The sequence below is a fragment of the Anser brachyrhynchus genome (assembly GCF_964034855.1).
Source record: "Anser brachyrhynchus genome assembly, chromosome: 21".
NCBI classification, from domain to species: domain Eukaryota; kingdom Metazoa; phylum Chordata; class Aves; order Anseriformes; family Anatidae; genus Anser; species Anser brachyrhynchus.
This window is the reverse complement of record NC_137714.1, coordinates 7,773,045-7,790,897: the sequence shown is the minus strand read 5'-3', so window position 1 is coordinate 7,790,897 and position 17,853 is coordinate 7,773,045. Positions and strand designations below refer to the sequence as shown.

The window sequence follows — 17,853 nt, the reverse complement described above, 5'->3', positions numbered from 1 at the left end:
TGGAAAGAGGAATGTCTGAGGCTGATGCTGCTAAACACTTTTCACGAGCTCATGGATCCAACTGTTAACTGCATTGTTCAGTAAAACAGGCTGACTAGAAGTGTATGTCAGGTAGAAGAGATGGAGGGATGGACAGAAGGGAAGAAATATAAAGAATAAAAAAGTTGTCAAGCTATTGGGAATATTTTCCAGGAGCAGCTTACTTCAAACAAGAATTACTTAAAGTTAGTACTCATTATCTATAAAATATTGGACTCCAAATGCAAACATTTGCAAATCTGGAGTCAGATATGCAATGAGAGTGATTGTTCAGTTTTAATTAAGGTGTTTCAACATATAAGTTTGGTCTTAACTTCTAATTTGGAGTATCTGCCTTCTGCTGCTTAAAACGCCATCTAGATGCTAATTTTCTTTTTAATGCAATACTTCTCATTTCCTCTTAAACTCATATAAAGTGACCTGGTAAACAGCCACCACACTTCACCCCAGTGTAGCTGTTCAACGTTCCAGAGCAAATGCATTTCTCACTTTAACTTGTTATTCTTTTGAATGAAAGATTCCAATGAGTGAGAGATCAGGTATTTCCTCATATAATTATTTCTTGACAACTGTATGCAGTGGCAGCCTTCTTCCCTACCTCAATCCCTTCCTTATCTGCAGTCTGCATTTTTGAATAAGATTAATCAGTAAGAAGAATGTTTATAATTGATGACTAACTTTGTCTGCAACATTTATTTTTAGATGGATAATCGGGGCTGCGGTGGTCAATGCTTTCTATTCCCCGAATCGGAACCAGATAGGTAGGTTTACAACAATTTTACACAGCCGTATGGAACTAATTAACCATTTATTGCACCACAACAGTGCAAGTCAGCTGTCTAGAGGTAAACCTGCCTCTGCCTTTGAGGAAATTCTGAGCAAGATAGACAGGCTGTTCTTTTCAAAATGTTGTTTTGTTGATGAATATTCAACTCCCCACCACACACACACACTTGGCAGGCATAGTTCATATACTGTAGTTGGAACAGCCTTATGTTTGAAAGCCTGAGACAGTAACTGCTACTATGTGAGTGCCAGCTTCAGCAACCAGTGCTCATAGCGTATTCTGGGCTGTTTCTACTCATGTTTCCACATTCCTGATAAACACAAGGGCAGCTTTCCAGTTTGTTTTCTGTACAGATGGTACAGAAATAATTTTGCTAAGGAGTATAATAGACTAAAGAAAGCTGCCTCAGCTTAACGTGATATTAGGTCTGAGATACTCTGGAGAGTCGCTAGCCTGACTTCTCTTGTTCTTAGCAGACAAGAAGATCCTCAGCTATAAGACTTAATGAACCTGTCTGGCTCCACGTACTCCCCAATCCCTGCAGATGACCAGAAGTCCAGGTTAAGCCTAGAGACACAGCAGTCTTTGCTGAACTCTGAGCACCTCAAACAGGCGAGGAGCCCGGTCACTTCTGTTATGTAGCGTTTATTTGATTTTCCAGGGCACCAAGAGCTTCTACTGTTAAGTACTGTCAAATACTGTAAAAGAAACACATCTGTGTCTTTCTTGAGCAGACATAACTCTATCTTTTTTGCAGGACAGGATAAAACCACAGTCAAAAGGAAAGATTTAGATAATTTCTAGAGGTAGAAACACCCGAAGCGGCCATTGTTTAGTCCTCTAGCCTCATCAGAAAGGACTATTTCCTAGTTACACAGCTTCCGCTTACCTCCACGTTGTGGCACAGTAAAGCTATCACCAGTCAGTCCTTCAGCCTCAGTAGCACACTCCTGCAGCCTGCTGATCCAAACCCTCTGAGACCTAAAGGTGTATTTACTCTCAGGCTCCCCATTTATCCATACTGTTTTTATTCTGATAGTAATCAGCTGTGAGCCAGCTTTCCCTCAGTGAACTCAGGCCTTGAAGAAGTCTATTTCCTCTACAGCTTTGCTCTTGTAAACAATGTGGAAGTAACTGGCTTAAATTGAAGATGAATATTCAAGCCAAAATCCCAGCACAGCTGCCTGCAATAGTGTAGATGTCCATTAAATCCTATTTCTTTATATCTCTAGTTCGAGGAAACTAATTTTCCACACTATTTTCAGTCTCCTGCTTCTGTCTTACTACAGCCTGTCCTATATATTTCTCCTCAAAAACGCATGGATAGAAAATTCTATGTGGTCAAAAAGGCTCATGACTTTGAATGAAGTGTTTGCTATATAATTACAGTATTTCAGTTTTTAGAGAATGTCTCACTAGAATGAAGTGCTTACAGTCTTAATTCTTCTAGAAGCATGTATGTCTTTCATTTTACATGCATGGGAAAAAGACTAAATCTACTGATTCTATATAAGGCTTCAGTAGACTGAAGATATATCTCCAGCTGCCCTCCCTCTCCTCCCCCCCAGATCTAAGCACACTCAGAGGTTTGTAGGTTACTGCTGTGCATATTTTACACACTGAGCGTTGTCAGTAATCAGCATATGATTGCTAACCTTTCTTCAACAAAAATAAAGCAATGAAATAACCGTTAGTTCCCCTGTAAAATGTCTCTAAAGCACAAACTGTACCTATCTCCAAACTTCAGTTGCTAAACATTTTGTTCTTGACTCGTGGGAGCATACATTATAGACCAAATCAGGCTAACGTTGAAATGTAAATGATGGTTGGTTCTCAAACAAGGAGATACTGTCATTTCAGATGTGCTAAATTAAACCTTTATTAACTTGTCATTTTCCATTTATCTAGAGAGAAGTAAATTCACATGGGGAGGCAAGATGGTGTTTCTAATAATTTTATATTTTAGGTTCTTTCCTGACCCTTAAACTAAATAACCATTCAGTTTGCGAAATATGCAAAAATAAAAGCTACTTTATAGCATCTCTTTCTCTCTTCCCCTCCTTGCAGTTTTTCCAGCTGGGATTCTACAGCCTCCATTCTTCAGCAAACACCAACCTCAAGCCCTGAACTTCGGAGGAATTGGGATGGTTATTGGGCATGAGATTACTCATGGCTTTGATGACAATGGTGAGAAGATAACTCAGAAAACATTCTTTCAGTTGCACTCATTACGTTATAAAAAATTAAAGTTACACACTGCTGTGACTGAAGGATCCATGCATACGTACCTGCTCAGTAACTATCTGGGACCCACACAGGCACACTATAACCGTTCTGTTGAACATTTTGCAGTGAATGTTTCATGAACTTAGCGGGTCATTCAGGGTGTAAGAGGATTTTAAAAATGAATTGAGTCAATCACAATTCTCAGGAAAACCTTTTACTTTTACAGCATCATCACATCAGAAATACTGTCAGAACAAGCAGATATTCTGGCTTCTAAATGAAAATGAAATCTGAGAACTACATTCCTCATTCATTCATTCTGATGAAAGAGCTGCTGGTAGTGTCTTGAAAACAGGAGACTTTTTTTCCAACATAAACTTTTGAAATAAATTTACCTTATTATCTTTCTTTGATGCTATATAAAATAGTTTTGAGCAAAAACTTGTGATACCGTAAGCCAGTAAGTTCTTATACAAGGGTTTTCTTCAATTTGTTTTTGATGTTAATTAAGCTTGTGCACATAAGCATACAATAGAGCCTCAGTAATCTAGCAAATAAAAAGAATGCTTTAGCAAGAGAGCTGAGAACACCAACTCCAGAACTGTAATTCTATCTTTCTTCTGTTGTGGTAAAGTAATTAATTCTTTATGAACCTTAGTTTGTATAATCACATGGACACACAGAATAAACACCTTAGACACCTCAAAAGAAGGTAGTAAGTTTTGTTCTATGATGTCTGGGTAATCCAGTTTGAAATAAAACTGGACCTTACTGTCATAACTGAAGTCAGGGCTGCTGGCTGAACAACATACCGTAGAATAACAGAGAATAGAAGAAAGGAACACGGTAAGTTTTATCTGTACTCTTGTGCCAGAGGAGAATCAACATTTCTGATAAATCTCTAGCGCACAGTCCTAAATCAAAGGAGGAAAGAAGGGGAGGTGGCGTTACTCAAGCATTAAGAAGCAACAGGTGCTGCACTGGAAGAGCAGTTGCTGTGATTAACAAACTCTGGCTCAAAGCTATCCTTTTTCCTTGGATTTTTCACATAGGTAGGAATTTTGATAAAGATGGAAATATGTTTGACTGGTGGAGCAATTTCTCAGCCATGCATTTCAAGGAGCAGTCTCGCTGTATGGTTTATCAGTATGGAAACTACACGTGGGAGCTGGCTGGAGGACAAAATGTAAGTATGGTTCCTAGGAACAGGCATATTTAGGATCTTTTGGTTCTTTGGAGGAAATGGATATTGGAACAGCAAGCTCAAGGACTTGGTTCAAATTCTTCTAATCTATGGCTTTTACCCTATTAATTTTTTAATTTTAATTTCTTTGTCCTAGCACAAAGTCACTGCTACCTTCTGTTCCAGACATGACTTTCTATCTGTGCTTTATGACTGTGCTTCAGCTTGTGGTTCTTAGGGTTACTGATGTCACTGACTGTAGAGGAAACAAATGATTGTTCTTTTACAGGTCAGTGGAATAAGCACGTTAGGAGAAAACATTGCAGATAATGGAGGAGTCCGACAGGCTTATAAGGTAACTCTCAAATATACTGTGAGTTAATTTTACCCCTGAGATCCAGCAATGGGGTTGCTTCTTATAGCACAGACAATTTGACAACTGACATGTTACTGCCCTATTCTAAAACTTAAAGCCTCAGTTACATATCTGGAAGCTTATGGAGAACACCACCTAATTATCCCAGCCACAATTTGATGTACCACGATGCTTGATGCTGCATACTTTGGTCTCAGGTAAACAAGGGCTGTGTTCATAAATAGCCACAGTGTTAGGTAGGAAAAAGGTAAAGCGCCCTCCGTTTTCTAAAGCTTCTAATCTGAAAATGGCAGCTACAACTTCAAACAGCTTGTCACACAGCAACAGAGCACTAATTTCGTGGCAGTACCATTTTGTGATATTATGAAGCAGAGCAACTGTTTTTTTTCCAGATTTCTTTCTCACACTTTTCATCTTTGATCTCAAAAGCGACACGTCAGGTAGGATGTGAAAAGAATACTTAGATATACCGTCTCCTTCCTGAGAGGGATACAGAGCATATCTACCAAACTATGTGTCTCTAAAATTCTAGCTCCTTTTGTTGCTTTCTTGGTTTTACGAGCTTTAGGAAGATAACGCACAGAAGTTTCTTCTACCTTGCTGCTATTTATTCTGCTAGTCAGTAGAATAAAAATGCAAGAGTATTTAGTCTCAGAACTGCCTGCCTATTTCCAAGGTAAAAAGGTTGTGTCAGTCATTCAGTTATTTTGAAAATAAGAGGAATGCAGCTGGTATTGCAGGGCACGACTTCCATGCCGTGGCTGAAAACCAACGTTGTTCAGCATGGTATTATCTGTTAAAAACACCATTGCATAATCACCCTATTTCTCCCGCTACATGAGGGGAAGACAGTGTCTAGCATCAGGTAATGCTGATGAACCATCTTCCAGGTTCACAAACCATCGTCACGAACAGGAGCACGGTATTTATCGGCCCAAAGGCTCTTTCCATGTGGAGCTCAGGTGTGAGCATGGAATGTTCTTTTCTAAGACTGATCCTAACAGCTGTCATGGGAAAACTTTTCCTCTCCAGTGTTTTGAATATGGTAATAGTTAAGGGTGTTTATGGAAGAATATTCTGAGTTTTTAGAAATCTAAACTGACAATTCTGACTCTTGAGGATTACCATTAGAATTAACTACTTCGTTAAAGCGAATATTTACTTGGTTCTGAAAGGTATTACAAACGTGGAAGAGTGGTGTGGTATGACATAATGTCCTGCATACAGATCTTCAGAGGCTTTGGGGAGCTGGATGTATTTTTACCCTCAGCTCTACCTTTTATATTTTGTGTGCTTTGGAACTACCTCAGCATCTACGGGGATAAGGTAATAGAGCCTTTGAAATTAACCAGCATGAGGACACATTAACTTGTCTCCATTATGTCAATATAGCTAAAAAAAGAAAATTGGCCAATTAATGTGTAACAATAAGAGGTAATGGATTTAACATTGAGCAAGATTATTACCTGATATTTTATAAGCAGTTACCTGAAGACATAGAAATCATCAGCACAGAAGTGTGGAGAAGCCTTAACGCTTTATTTCCAGATTCAAAAATTCCAACAGAAAAAGTCAGACAAAACCTGGTGATTTTACTTCAAACTGCAGTCACAGGCATTCGGTCTGAGTTGCTTTATTGATCTAGTATCTGTCACCAGCTACACTTCAGCACGGTAGCTGTCACACGTTGTCAGGCTTGCTTTCTGAGACACAGCAGCAAACCAGCAGTCCATCAGAGCAGTAAAATGGTGTACACCACCTTGCTGAAGAAACTCAGAAGACAGCTCCAGGCATCTCCCTAAAGAACGCACAGAGCTTCTGGCCGGTAACAACTACTAATTTGAAACTCTTATTTCCATGTGAGAGTATGATATTTTTCCCTTTTTCATGAACAGCTTTCAGTTCGAAGGTTGCTTCAGAAGCTGAGTGCAAATTATCTTGATGTATTTGTTTGTATAGAGAAGTCAACAGAATACTTACGACTTTTTTTCCCCCCATAAAATTAATCATTCTCTTGTATCAGAAAGATGAAAACTAGGAAAATACAGAACGGAAGACATGCTGGGTTTACATACATTGTGACTGAAATCTCCAGCCCTAAAGTAACGTTCAAAATACTCGTCATGTTTGAATAGGCCCTTCTCTGAACTGAATCTGTGATAATTTGTAGGCTTATTTAAAATGGCTGGAACGGGAAGGGAAGGAACCGAAGTTGCCTGGACTGAATCTGTCCCACAAACAGCTTTTCTTCCTCAACTTTGCCCAGGTAATAACCCTTGGATACCCACTACATGCTATGTGAAAGTATAAATTGTGGTAGTCTAGAGTTTAGGGAGAAAATCAGTCTTGAGTTCTGCTTGGAAAGCTGTTGTAGCTATTCTGCTTCCTCTGTAAAACATACTCCCAATTATATTGTCATAAATGGGATGGCTCTTAGGAAAAAGCTTTGAAAAACAGGGAGAAGGTATCGGAATTGAATTCCCTTTAATAGCGACCCACTAATTGTCAATTTTCCTTGTCTAGGTTTGGTGTGGTTCCTACAGACCAGAATATGCCAGCCAGTCAATAAAGACAGATGTTCACAGCCCTCTGAAATACAGGTGGGTTTATTTACTGATAGCGTCGCTTGGTTCAACGCCTTGCACCAATACAGCACAAAAGGAGAGAGCGGCTCCTTGCTAGTAGCTGGCTGCTGACAGGCAAGATAAATGTAGGCTAACTTTCAGAAGTCCTGCCATAGTAGGACACTACGGAAGAGTACATTCCTTTACTTAGCCTGGTGAGTTTGCCAACTTATACAGAATACTTGTTGTAACACTTAATTAGCTGCATGAGCTGTGTTGTTCTTGCAGAGCTGGTGCCTCATGCTCTGAGACTGTAACTGGGTTATCTGACTGTAAATCACATCACGGACATAGCTTTCTGTTTTCCAGAGCAATGGGCTCCGTGCACTGCATCTGTGTAAATAAGTTCCTTCTCTTTGTTCAGGGTGATGGGGTCTCTGCAGAACTTTGAAGCCTTCTCAGAGGTGTTCCACTGTAAAAAAGGCACATCCATGCATCCTGCAGAGAAATGCAGAGTTTGGTAACCAAAGGAATACTGGCAAGAATGACAGATACTCTGGTGACACAGTGAACAGTTTTTGCCAATGACGTGCCTGATGTTTTCCTGTTCAGTCACAGCCAAGGCCAATGGTGCAGCTACTGTAGTTTGAATCAAGGAAACTACAGCACTCAAGCTCTCACGGTTCCACTGGGAAGCGCGCAAGAATCTCAGTGACTGAGGGGCTGTGCTGAAAGCCACAGTATGCTCCAGAACAGCCATGACTGTTTGAAATGACATCCTGACTGTTACTAAGATACCACATCAGGGTTACAAAGACTAATTCTTAAAAATAAAAGACAAACCAACAAGCAACTACAGATCTATTTTTCAGAAAGGAACAATACTTTTAATATGTCCTACAACTGCGCCTTCTGAGATTCAGCAAACCTGTTTGAGGCGTTTCACTGAACTGTTTTCTAGTATTCCAATTCAGTTTCTGGTGCATTCTTCCCAAGTTCAGGTTAGAGCTAGTTGAAATTCTCATGTTATCTGTCTACTTGCACTTTGATTACTGCTTTGATGTAAGAGATTGCTATTTGTCTTGATATGTTACAAAATGAGCTGTATGTTAAAACGCCTGTCAGCTGCTGACTTAATGCAGAACTGCACTCTTCTATTTGAGTTTTTCTGCTCCAAAGAGCAACTGTATCATGACCTTAAAGTGAGGTATTACTAGATAGAAAGATCAACTTTTAGGAGTCAAAATTCTGTTGTTACGGATAAAACTACAGGGTCTTTTCCTTCAAAGATATATTTTAAAAGATGCTTATTCTTGTAGAAGTGTATAAAATTATTTTGGGCAAATAATTGAATGGAAACAATTAAGTAGTTCTTAATCCCAAGCCTGTTCATTTTGCCATAGTCTATTTTTCAGTATTTACACTTGAAAATGTGACAAATGTTAAATTTTAATTAAAACAAAGTCACAGTAGCCAATTCAGCAAGGATTTTGCTATAGAAACATTAGGTTGGCTTTCTTAAGTAACTTTTCTAATATGATGATACTATTTTAAACTGCCAACACTTAGTAGTGCATTTTAAATACTCTTCCAGCAAATGCTTTTCTTTCTAGCACAGAAATCGCTGGAAAGCAAGATAGTAACTGCCAGTACTTAGCTTATGAAGTGCCAAATCACACTGCTCATTCACTTCACTTATTTTGTTTGCACACCACTAACAAGAGGTTTGATCACCTAAACAACAGGGAAGGAAGTGAAAATCACTTAAGAGAAAAAGCTTTGCCCAACAGAGATGACCCATTGAAGTATTCTGGCCTATTTGACAATAAGAGCTGGCTAGATCACTGAATGAAGCCCTCTAAAATTTTTTTGTGAATGTTTTATCTGCTACAGTGAAATCAAGTTGTAGATAAATTGCAGCTTTTACTGTAGCTGGGAATATATAGTTCAATGGCATCTTACTTCTATCTTCAAAGTAATCTTAGAAGATTACTTTGTCAGAGAATCAGTGCTACCTCAGGGATTAACCACTCATCTGTGCCCTTCAAAGTGTGAGAGTTCAGTATAGAAGAGAGAATAAGTACTTACATAGGGTTGAGTTGCAGGTTTATTCCTTTAATCTCTCTTCAAAAGATTAAGAACAGACTGTTCAGCACCCACCACTAAAGTTGCCTACTGCAAACAAGTATTACACAAAGCACAGAATTTGGCTTTCACCTCAGCTAATAGAGGAAAATTGTTTCACATCTAATTCGCTTCTGTGCTGCACCTCAGATGACTACATACACAGGCCTCTTCAAGGAAACGCAGCCTAAATTGCATTTGGTTTTATGTTAAAGCTGTGTCTATTAACTGGGGAGAATTGCACTTGGGCCCTTTCCAAAACAAACAAAAAAAATTGTTATTCTACACCAGGATTAAGCTCACTTAAATGGCTCGAAAGCTCTCAAAGGAAACCTTTACAGAACCGGGCACGTATTCCTCTACCTAGGAAAAATGGGATCAGCTCTGCAGCAAAACACCTCGATGAGCAGAATTTTTCCAATAGGGTGAAGTATTTTCTGCAGGAGCTTCCAATTTCTGCCCAGTTACGTTTATTTGACCCCTATCTTAGACGTTGCTTGGTGTCCTTTAGCAGAAAGGATGCAAGTTAAAGCTAGGAAATAACAGACTGTCCACAAATAAGCAGCTGGCTTAGACATTAATGAAGTTTCAGTTCAAATTGACTTATCTGCTGGCTTCTGACTCCATCCAGAACCAGAACCGTGCCGTGAGACTGGAGAAGTAGCAGGAGACTCTTGGGATTCTAATGTCCTAAAAGGCTTTCTGCGTATTACATTACCTTATGCCGGCCATCATTAGGGAGGTAAGAGGCCAGCATACCAACCGGCTAGTGAGAATTCTGACAACTAAGTCCTGCATGACAACAGTGCTTCAAGGTACTTGCAACTGGATGTTGAAAGCAAGCCTAATTTCCATTTTGTTTTTTATCCACTGCAACAACAACAACAACAAAGTAGTTTTGCTCTTGAATTATCCAAATGCTCTCGGCCCACATCTTGTTAAGACTGTCATACAGACTAGGTTTGCATTTGCTTCTGGATTGGATTATGCATGTAATAGGCTAGGAACTTTATTGTTTCTGAGGTGTTACCTATATAGCTACCAACACGACCTAAAGTCCTCTGTAGAATGAAATGCTGTCCAAGCTTTGTCCTGGCCATTAAGTGAGGTTAACCTTTCTTACCACATCTAAAACTGATTCTTACTGATAGATCATTTGACTACTGTTTCCTATTTGAAGAAGTTTAATTTATTTTAGCATTAAATGACTGGTCACAAGATAGTCAAGTGCTCTGACAAATCAGCTTTTGTAACTTGATTATTTGTGTATGGTGGCAGGCAAAATAAACTGTATTTAACTGCATTTTGTCTATCTTCACTTACTCAGATTTTCCACGCCATGCTGCATGCTCATAGTAAAGCTAAATTTCTTTTTCAGGCAATAAAAAGGTTTCCCTTGTGTATCTAACACCTTCACATGACTCTTCCAGTAAGCTACGTTGGCCAAAGTGTGTTTCTTTCCTCTGTCCTCGTGTACCTTTAAGAGCCTGCTGTTCACAGTGCATCAAGACTCTCCAAGAAAAGCATCCTGGCCTTGAGATGCCTTCAATTTTTGCCCCCTGCATACCACAGTAATAGACACCCATTTTCCCAGTTTGTTCTGAGAGAAAGGAGTTCTCCCTAGGGCTCTAAAGGGAGCCCTGCTATGCTCTGAACATTATGTTCCTTTTGCCAGCTTCTGCTCAGAGCTGAACAATAACAGTTAGGTCTAGATTAATCTGGCAAATACAGATTTCATAACAGGTTTTGGTAGTTTACTTATCATCATGAAAACGTTTTCATTCCAGGGTTATTACAAAGAGAGTGACATTTTAGATACTACACTGAGCAGTAATTTGTCTGCTAAGTCACTGGTAACTGTACCTCTGGATAACATGCAATTGGAATACTTCTTAAGGGACAGTACGGAGAAGCAAATCTGAGGAAGAACTTGAAAAGCTTTTGATGTAAAATCCAAGAGACAATATATGGAAATAAACAAAACCAACACACACAAAACCAACACGTTCTGTTAATTGCCAACACGAACAATATCACAAACTCAAGGACAGAATCTGGCACGGTATCTTGATGCATATTTACGTACTCGTGTTTGCAGTGGTGCAGCTAACATACAGGACTACTAATGCACGAAGACAAGTTTACCACACATTGGCAGTAAGAGAACAGAGTCCTTGTGGCTTCATTTTTGCTTCTTTTTTCATGCTTTTTTCATTATCTGGTGACTTCCTGTCTGCACTGTAAGAAACACAAGAGCAATGGTGATGGCTGGGGAGCAGTTTATATACCCCAGCACATTCCCAACCTGCTGGAAAGGTCCCTTACTCACAAGACAATTCAGAGTTACGCACAAGAACAAAACCATGCAGTTACAAAGAAGAGTCTGCCAAAGTTGTGACCAGTAATACCGTGCTATAAACAGTTTTAACTGGACTATCAGAGCTATAAGTATGCTACAGATATTACAGCGGTATTAACTTAGGTACTATATCATTACTAGAAATGGTCCTGGGGCTGGTCAGATTTGCATATAATCCTTGTCTGAAAGCACAAGCTATTGTCCTTTGTTACTGCACTCACAGGGCAGTTCTGGCCTAGAGAACTGTTTTATATTCATTCACCTAAGTCTTAGCAGAGGGACTGTGAAACTGTCTGATACCCGACTGCTAGGCAGTCGTTGCCTACTGCTGGGAAACTCAGGCAAGTGACAACAGTATATATATGCCAAGCAAGGGAAACAGCACACAACCGTGCAGAGGTCAGGTGGAGGAGGTTCGCACGGCTGACAATTTAATTACTCTGCAAAATCATTAAGCTCTGGAGATGTGCCATTAGAAGTTCTGGCACATGCAACTGCTAAAGGGATAATTAAAATGTGCCTGGGAGGTTTTATTCCAAGTTATTATTACAGCACATGGAAGTTACTTGATTTTTTTCTTCTAAGTTTATTATGCCTCCCACCTGCAGAAGAATCTTTCCATCTGTTGCTTTCTGCCTTTGCCAGCACAGCCCAAGTGCATAAGCTACAACCACCCATTACAGCCCCACACGTGCCCTCTTATTTCACCCCTATTGCAGTCATAAATCCTCTCTGCAGTTACAGCCCCTATGTCACGATAGCTACCAGTGGCCTCGATGACATGAGAAGAGATAAAAGCTCAGAGTAAGTTGCTGCTCTGCAGCAGGTTGCCTTTCTGAAGCCTGGTCAGACTTCGGTGCTTAGTGGCTCACAGAGCAACTTGGCTGCAAGGGGGCATCTCGCTGTCCTAGGGGCACCCCGTCACCAGGGGGGTCCCCGCGGGTGGGTTTGATGGTAGCCCAGCTGCCCCAGGGCACCACACAAATTGGCAGGGGGCTCTGGCACTTGGCAGACTGAGGGTTCGAGTTTTTCCAAAACTGAAACGCACAAAAAGCTAGGATCCCAGCCACACAGCAGCCTGAAGGGGGAAAATAAAAAAGCATTCATAAAATTAAATATTGCGCCTACACACAGAGGTATTTAGACAGATACAAGAAACTCCTGCACCTTGTGGTGCAGGAACCTTTTGTTCATTTGTTTTCTGCCCCGGAGACATTCTTACAGATAGCAAATTTGGCTCTTATTTCATTTCCCCAGGGCCCCAGTAGTTACTGCAAAGCAAAAGCGTTTCCCTTACTCACCTCTGTGCAGCATACTCCACTGAGACCGCAGCAACGGTGTCTTCTCTGAGAATGGTGTGTTGAAGAAGTCCCACCTGCAGAGGAATAACACCCCAAATCACCTCAAACTGTGGGGCCCACACCTGTCTCTTACAAGAGTATTTGAGAAGTCCATGGTCAACACAGTACATCAAAAGGGTTTATAATTTTGTGAGGCAAAGCGGACATAACTAAAACAACAAATTTACTATTTTGAGTTACATCTTAAGAAACAGAAGAAGAAGCTAGAAGGAAGAAACTTTTTGTAGTGTGAGCCAGACCTCAGCCAAGGTTTTTCAAATCAAAACTGGACAGTGAAAGGGCACCCTTCCAAGGGGAAAAAAAAAGTTCCTTTGTAGGGTACACCCTATTCTCCCATGGACACTTGCAAAGATTTAGTGCTCATACTAAGAAACTGATTCATCTGCCTCTCAAATTAAGCATCTTGGTTAACCTAAGAAAACTTGCCTTCTCCATAGGAAAAGCAGCAGTGACTTTTGTTGAATTTTTTTTTGACTGTTCCATTCCCACCTCTCAGGTCTCAGGAAGCAAATGCATGTGTGAGTAAGCATCTAAGAACTGCAGATAGCTTTCCTTGTTTAGAAAGCTGCTGCTCGAGTCCAACAAGCTGCTATTTTCCCCCTCTAAGTTTGGAGAGCATTGCTGCAGCAGTTTCAACAACTTCTCCTAATCTGAAGCCTGGCATACCACAGTGTTTTGGACAGATAAGTCTGAACACACGACTGAGGTAGTGTCTGGCTGGCAGTCTTGAGACAAGGTTGGGAAAAAAAAAGTTATCGTTCACACAACGGTTTTACAGAGCATAAGCAGCAGGGTGTGAGCCAGCAAGAGCAAGGAGCCAGCACACAGAGACCTGACCAAGTAACTCGTGGTGCTCCTACCCGAGGTTTCGCGCTTCCCTCAGCAGCTGTAGAGCTGTGATGACTTTTCAGGTATTTTCAAAGGAATGTAGTCACCCGGGGAGCTCAGTGCACGACCATCTTTTTCCTCTACCTGCACAAATAAATAATGCATTTTGCACTAGTTAAGAAAGAAACTATCCCAAAACCAAGGTCTACAATATTTTTTAAAGGAACGCCCAACAACCCGGAGCTTTCGCTACTGAAACAGGGCTTACGCATGCCAGGAAGTAACAAGATGCATGTTCAACCTGCAGAGCTTTCAGATGGATTTTACCCCACGCGTTGTGCCCTACCAAAACCAACAAAGCCTGCCAGCCACTCACACACCGTACTACTTCTGTCATTTACAGTTGCTTCCAGGCTACACTGCCTGTAAGATCTGTTTGTGTCTGTCCTCAGAGACTTGGGTGAACAGCCCCCAGGCCAGCCCCTCCACAGCACCTCAACCACAAGAGTGAACAAATACACATAACGGGGCAGAAATCAGAAGCTCCTGCAGAAAATACTTCATCCTAGTGGAAAATTCTGTTCACAGAGGCGTTTTGCTGCAGAGCTGATTTTGTTTTACATTCCTGGGTATTTAAGCATCACAGAGGCTCTGTTACACACCCAGGAAGAGCAGATTCCCTTCTGATGTTTTCCAGGAGAGGAAAGGAACCCTTTCCTGCTCCCATGCTGCCACCTGGCGACAAAGCAGGCTCCAACTCCTACAACAGACCAAAAGTCGCATCAAACATCAGCAAGATTTTTCAAACTCCAGTACATGAAACCCACACCCGCTGTAGATGTCACCCACACCGCTTCTGTGGCACTTTTTGCACTTCAGCTGATTCCCAACACGAGCTCTCTGTATGTGCCTAGGAAATAAGGTGCTGGGGACGACAGGGAAGAGGAAGCACAGGAAATTCCTGTCTTACATTAGTCATCCCCAGCTGCTGGTCGCCAAACAATGTCTGGGCTGGAGGACACAGTTCTTTGCAAAAACAAAGCAACAGTTGCTGCCTGAAGGCTGTGACGAATCCCTCCTCCAGGTGACAGCGCTGACCGAGTGCTACTCGGCTCCTCTCCGGGCAGTTCTCCGACTTCTTGCCATTTGGGGCTTTGGTTTCAAAGTTTGTTCACGAGAGCTTTTGACTAAGCGATGGACGTGACCCTTCATACGTGTGCATTGCAGAACAAGCAGGAATAAACAACTGGCAGGTTTTACAGCCGGCCATGTGGCTTTGGTGGAAAACATCAAACGTCCAACCCCATGAAGCATAAGCCAGCTTCCAAAGAATTAATTCAGAGGAAAAAAAAAAAAAAAGGAAAAAAAATTGTCCACCCAATGAGTGTTTCTATGTATTTTTTTTGTGATGTATTCAGTAAGTCATACACATTTTGCGTGGGCATCTCATAAGCAAAACCCTTCAGTGTAACTGGAAGCACTGCTAGAAAAAATACACTCTCTAAATGTGCTTTATGCCTTACCCTAGTCTTCTGTCCACATACAAGCAATCACAGCATCATATAGAGAGAAGCTGGAAGGTGGAAGAGATTTTCCAGCACTGGCTGACACTGATGACTAAAACAAAACAAAGTCATGTGAAACACACCCAGGGGAAGGTGGTTTTACAGGAGCTGTGCCCTCTGGTGGCTAAAAATTAAATACTTACAAACTTTTCAAGAGCTTTACCTTGATAAAATTGTTGGCTGACACGATGAGGGGTTCCTAGCTGAAACATCCCGTGTTCACATGCAAGCTGCAGAACTACCACATCTGTTTTACCTGTTTTTAATGCTTTGCACCTAAATATGAGCTTGCACAAAGGCAGCTCGTTGCCGTGGTCGGGCTGTTGTCACAATTATTAGGAAAGAAGAAACCCCGGTGACCCCGTGCCTCCTCCAGAGCTGCTTACCGATGTGGGGAGGGATCTGCTCCCCTCGCTGGGTCCTCTCACCCGAATCCAGGTCCTGCCTTTTACAGCTCCCAGACCGCCACCAAGCGTTACCAGCACACTGTCACTGCTAGGCAAGGAAGCAAGCTCATGGCAAAACAAAAATGACAAAGCACAACAAAAGCACTCTCTGAGCTCTCAGAGAAGAAATGACAGGAAGGCATTAGAGGGTGCCCAGCACTGCAGCGACTGAGGCTGCTTCCTCTCAATGCCAGGTGAAAGAAATCAGGTGAAAGGAGGACTCGGATCCCAGCTGCTGCCCGTGGGGCCACCCGACGGGCAGGCGGGAGGCTTTACCACCCAGGTGAGGAGGTTGTGGGCGGCTGGGAGGCACAGTGCCTAGGGAGGAGCTCTGTGTGATTCAGCCAGGACAACGTGTGAGCAGCACCTGCTTACCTCAGGGGGTTCAAGGTGTAAAGGTGATGGAGTCATGAGAATGTAGACAGTAGACAAGAATGTAAGCTCCTTTTCACTTTACAGGAAGCCCCACTTCTTTGGAAGGCTGACATTGTGGTGTTTTCAGGGGGCTGCACATCCCACAGAGTCAGGACCCAGCCAGAAGTTGCACACAAATGCATTTTATTGCTCTCTACAAACCCAGAGACGCATACACAGTATGCACGCATGCCATAGGGCTGTCCCAATAGTGGGAGAAACACCATCCACCATGAATTACACCACTTCGTACAGACAGCAATCATTATTATAATGAAAATGATAGAAAAAGCATAGCTTACACCCAAAATGTATAACATTGACCAATCAAGCTTCTTATCTACCACTTTTCTTTAACATAAAGCAGTAACGCACTCTTTTCCTAAATCGAAAAAAGCAGCAGAACAGTAGAAATATTCCACATAGTTTCCTGCCTCCTGCTCATCCATCACACTTTATATACTAGGACTATCAGAGGGTCAATAGAGAGAAATCCAAGGCAGAACAAAGCCACCTGTGATGCAGGACAAGTTATAAACAAACAGGGGGAAATGACATTTAACCAAGTGTGGGTGAACAGAAGGGTGGTACATTTATCCTCCAGCATGACTGAGCAAACAGGCGCTGCTAGTCAAGCCAGAGCAAAGCCGACGGCTCGTACACGTCACATTAGAGAAATCTCTCCTACAGCAATTCTCGTCCGTCACAACTGTGACATCTACAAAACGCCCTCCTTCAGTCTGAAGACATCGCCCCCTGACCGGGCAACGCGCTGGGTGCCGTGCCACCAGCACCCACAGCTTCAGTGCCACTCAGCAGAATGCCTCAACTTTTGCCAAAGGCTCCCGTGAAAGTCAGAAGTCTGCCATTCTTTTCAAACATAAATAAAATACACGGGGAAATCATATTCCCTACTGGAGAGAGGATCAGAGCTGGACTACCAGATGCAGTCAGATCCTTCCTCTGGACTCTAAAGGCAAAGGTCCGTGGAGCGAGGACTCCCCTGACTACCAGGGCCTCCAGAGAGTACCGGCGTCTTTTGGAGATGCTTGCTTCAGGGCGCTGGGCTTGCCGGGGGAAAAGGCGACCTCTGGAGCTGCTGCCTGGCTCTTCTGGAAGTGACTTAAGAGCTTGCTCTGTGTCTCAGTTCGGACTTTATGAAGAGAGAGGAAATGGAAAGCTTCTTGCAAACACCTAGAGTAGCCCTCTCTGAAGTCAAACTGAGAGCTTTTATGGAAGGATGCTACAGCTAGAAGAGAAAAGAGGGAGGGGAAAGAAAGAGAAGTTTAAAGCAGTTGTTCATGGCTAGAGATTCATAAAACTGTAACAGCTTTATAGTAAGCTAGAGACTGAAGTAAACTTGATACTCACTCTTCAGCTGCAGCTGGCTCTGCTGTTTCAGGTAGCTGACGGTCATCTCCAGGATGTCGGCTTTCTCCAGCTTGGAGTTGGGCTGGTGCCTCTGGAACTCCTTCTCCAGGAGCAGCTTCAGCTGCTCGATGCTGCTGTTAATCCGGTCTCGGCGCATTTTCTCCACCACCGGCTTCCTGAGCTGTAAAAAGCAAAGGAAAAGAGACCCAC

At 42.1% G+C, this 17,853-nt stretch overlaps 2 protein-coding genes across 16 annotated transcripts in view; one reads left to right on the top strand and one right to left on the bottom strand.

Annotated features, from left to right (window-relative positions):
* Positions 1 to 10,602, top strand: part of MMEL1 (membrane metalloendopeptidase like 1) — a 29,023-nt gene extending 18,421 nt beyond the window's left edge. For both annotated transcript variants that reach the window (XM_080564445.1, XM_080564444.1), the window contains exons 17-23: positions 742 to 800; positions 2,894 to 3,013; positions 4,105 to 4,238; positions 4,525 to 4,590; positions 6,782 to 6,877; positions 7,135 to 7,211; positions 7,600 to 10,602. In XM_080564445.1, coding sequence (XP_080420571.1) covers positions 742 to 800; positions 2,894 to 3,013; positions 4,105 to 4,238; positions 4,525 to 4,590; positions 6,782 to 6,877; positions 7,135 to 7,211; positions 7,600 to 7,699 — 652 coding nt within the window. In that variant the 3' untranslated portion in view covers positions 7,700 to 10,602. The remainder of the gene's footprint in view (positions 1 to 741; positions 801 to 2,893; positions 3,014 to 4,104; positions 4,239 to 4,524; positions 4,591 to 6,781; positions 6,878 to 7,134; positions 7,212 to 7,599) is intronic.
* LOC308181336 (transcription factor HES-5-like) overlaps positions 7,218 to 17,853 on the bottom strand; it is a 29,949-nt gene continuing 19,313 nt past the window's right edge. For 8 of the 14 annotated variants that reach the window (XM_080564508.1, XM_080564507.1, XM_080564506.1 and 5 more), the window contains 2 exons: positions 17,644 to 17,824; positions 16,400 to 17,521 (listed from right to left, as the gene is read on the bottom strand). In XM_080564508.1, the coding sequence (XP_080420634.1) occupies positions 17,280 to 17,521; positions 17,644 to 17,824 (423 nt within the window). In that variant the 3' untranslated portion in view covers positions 16,400 to 17,279. The other 6 variants (XR_013941416.1, XR_013941417.1, XR_013941418.1 and 3 more) reach the window with 5 other exon arrangements.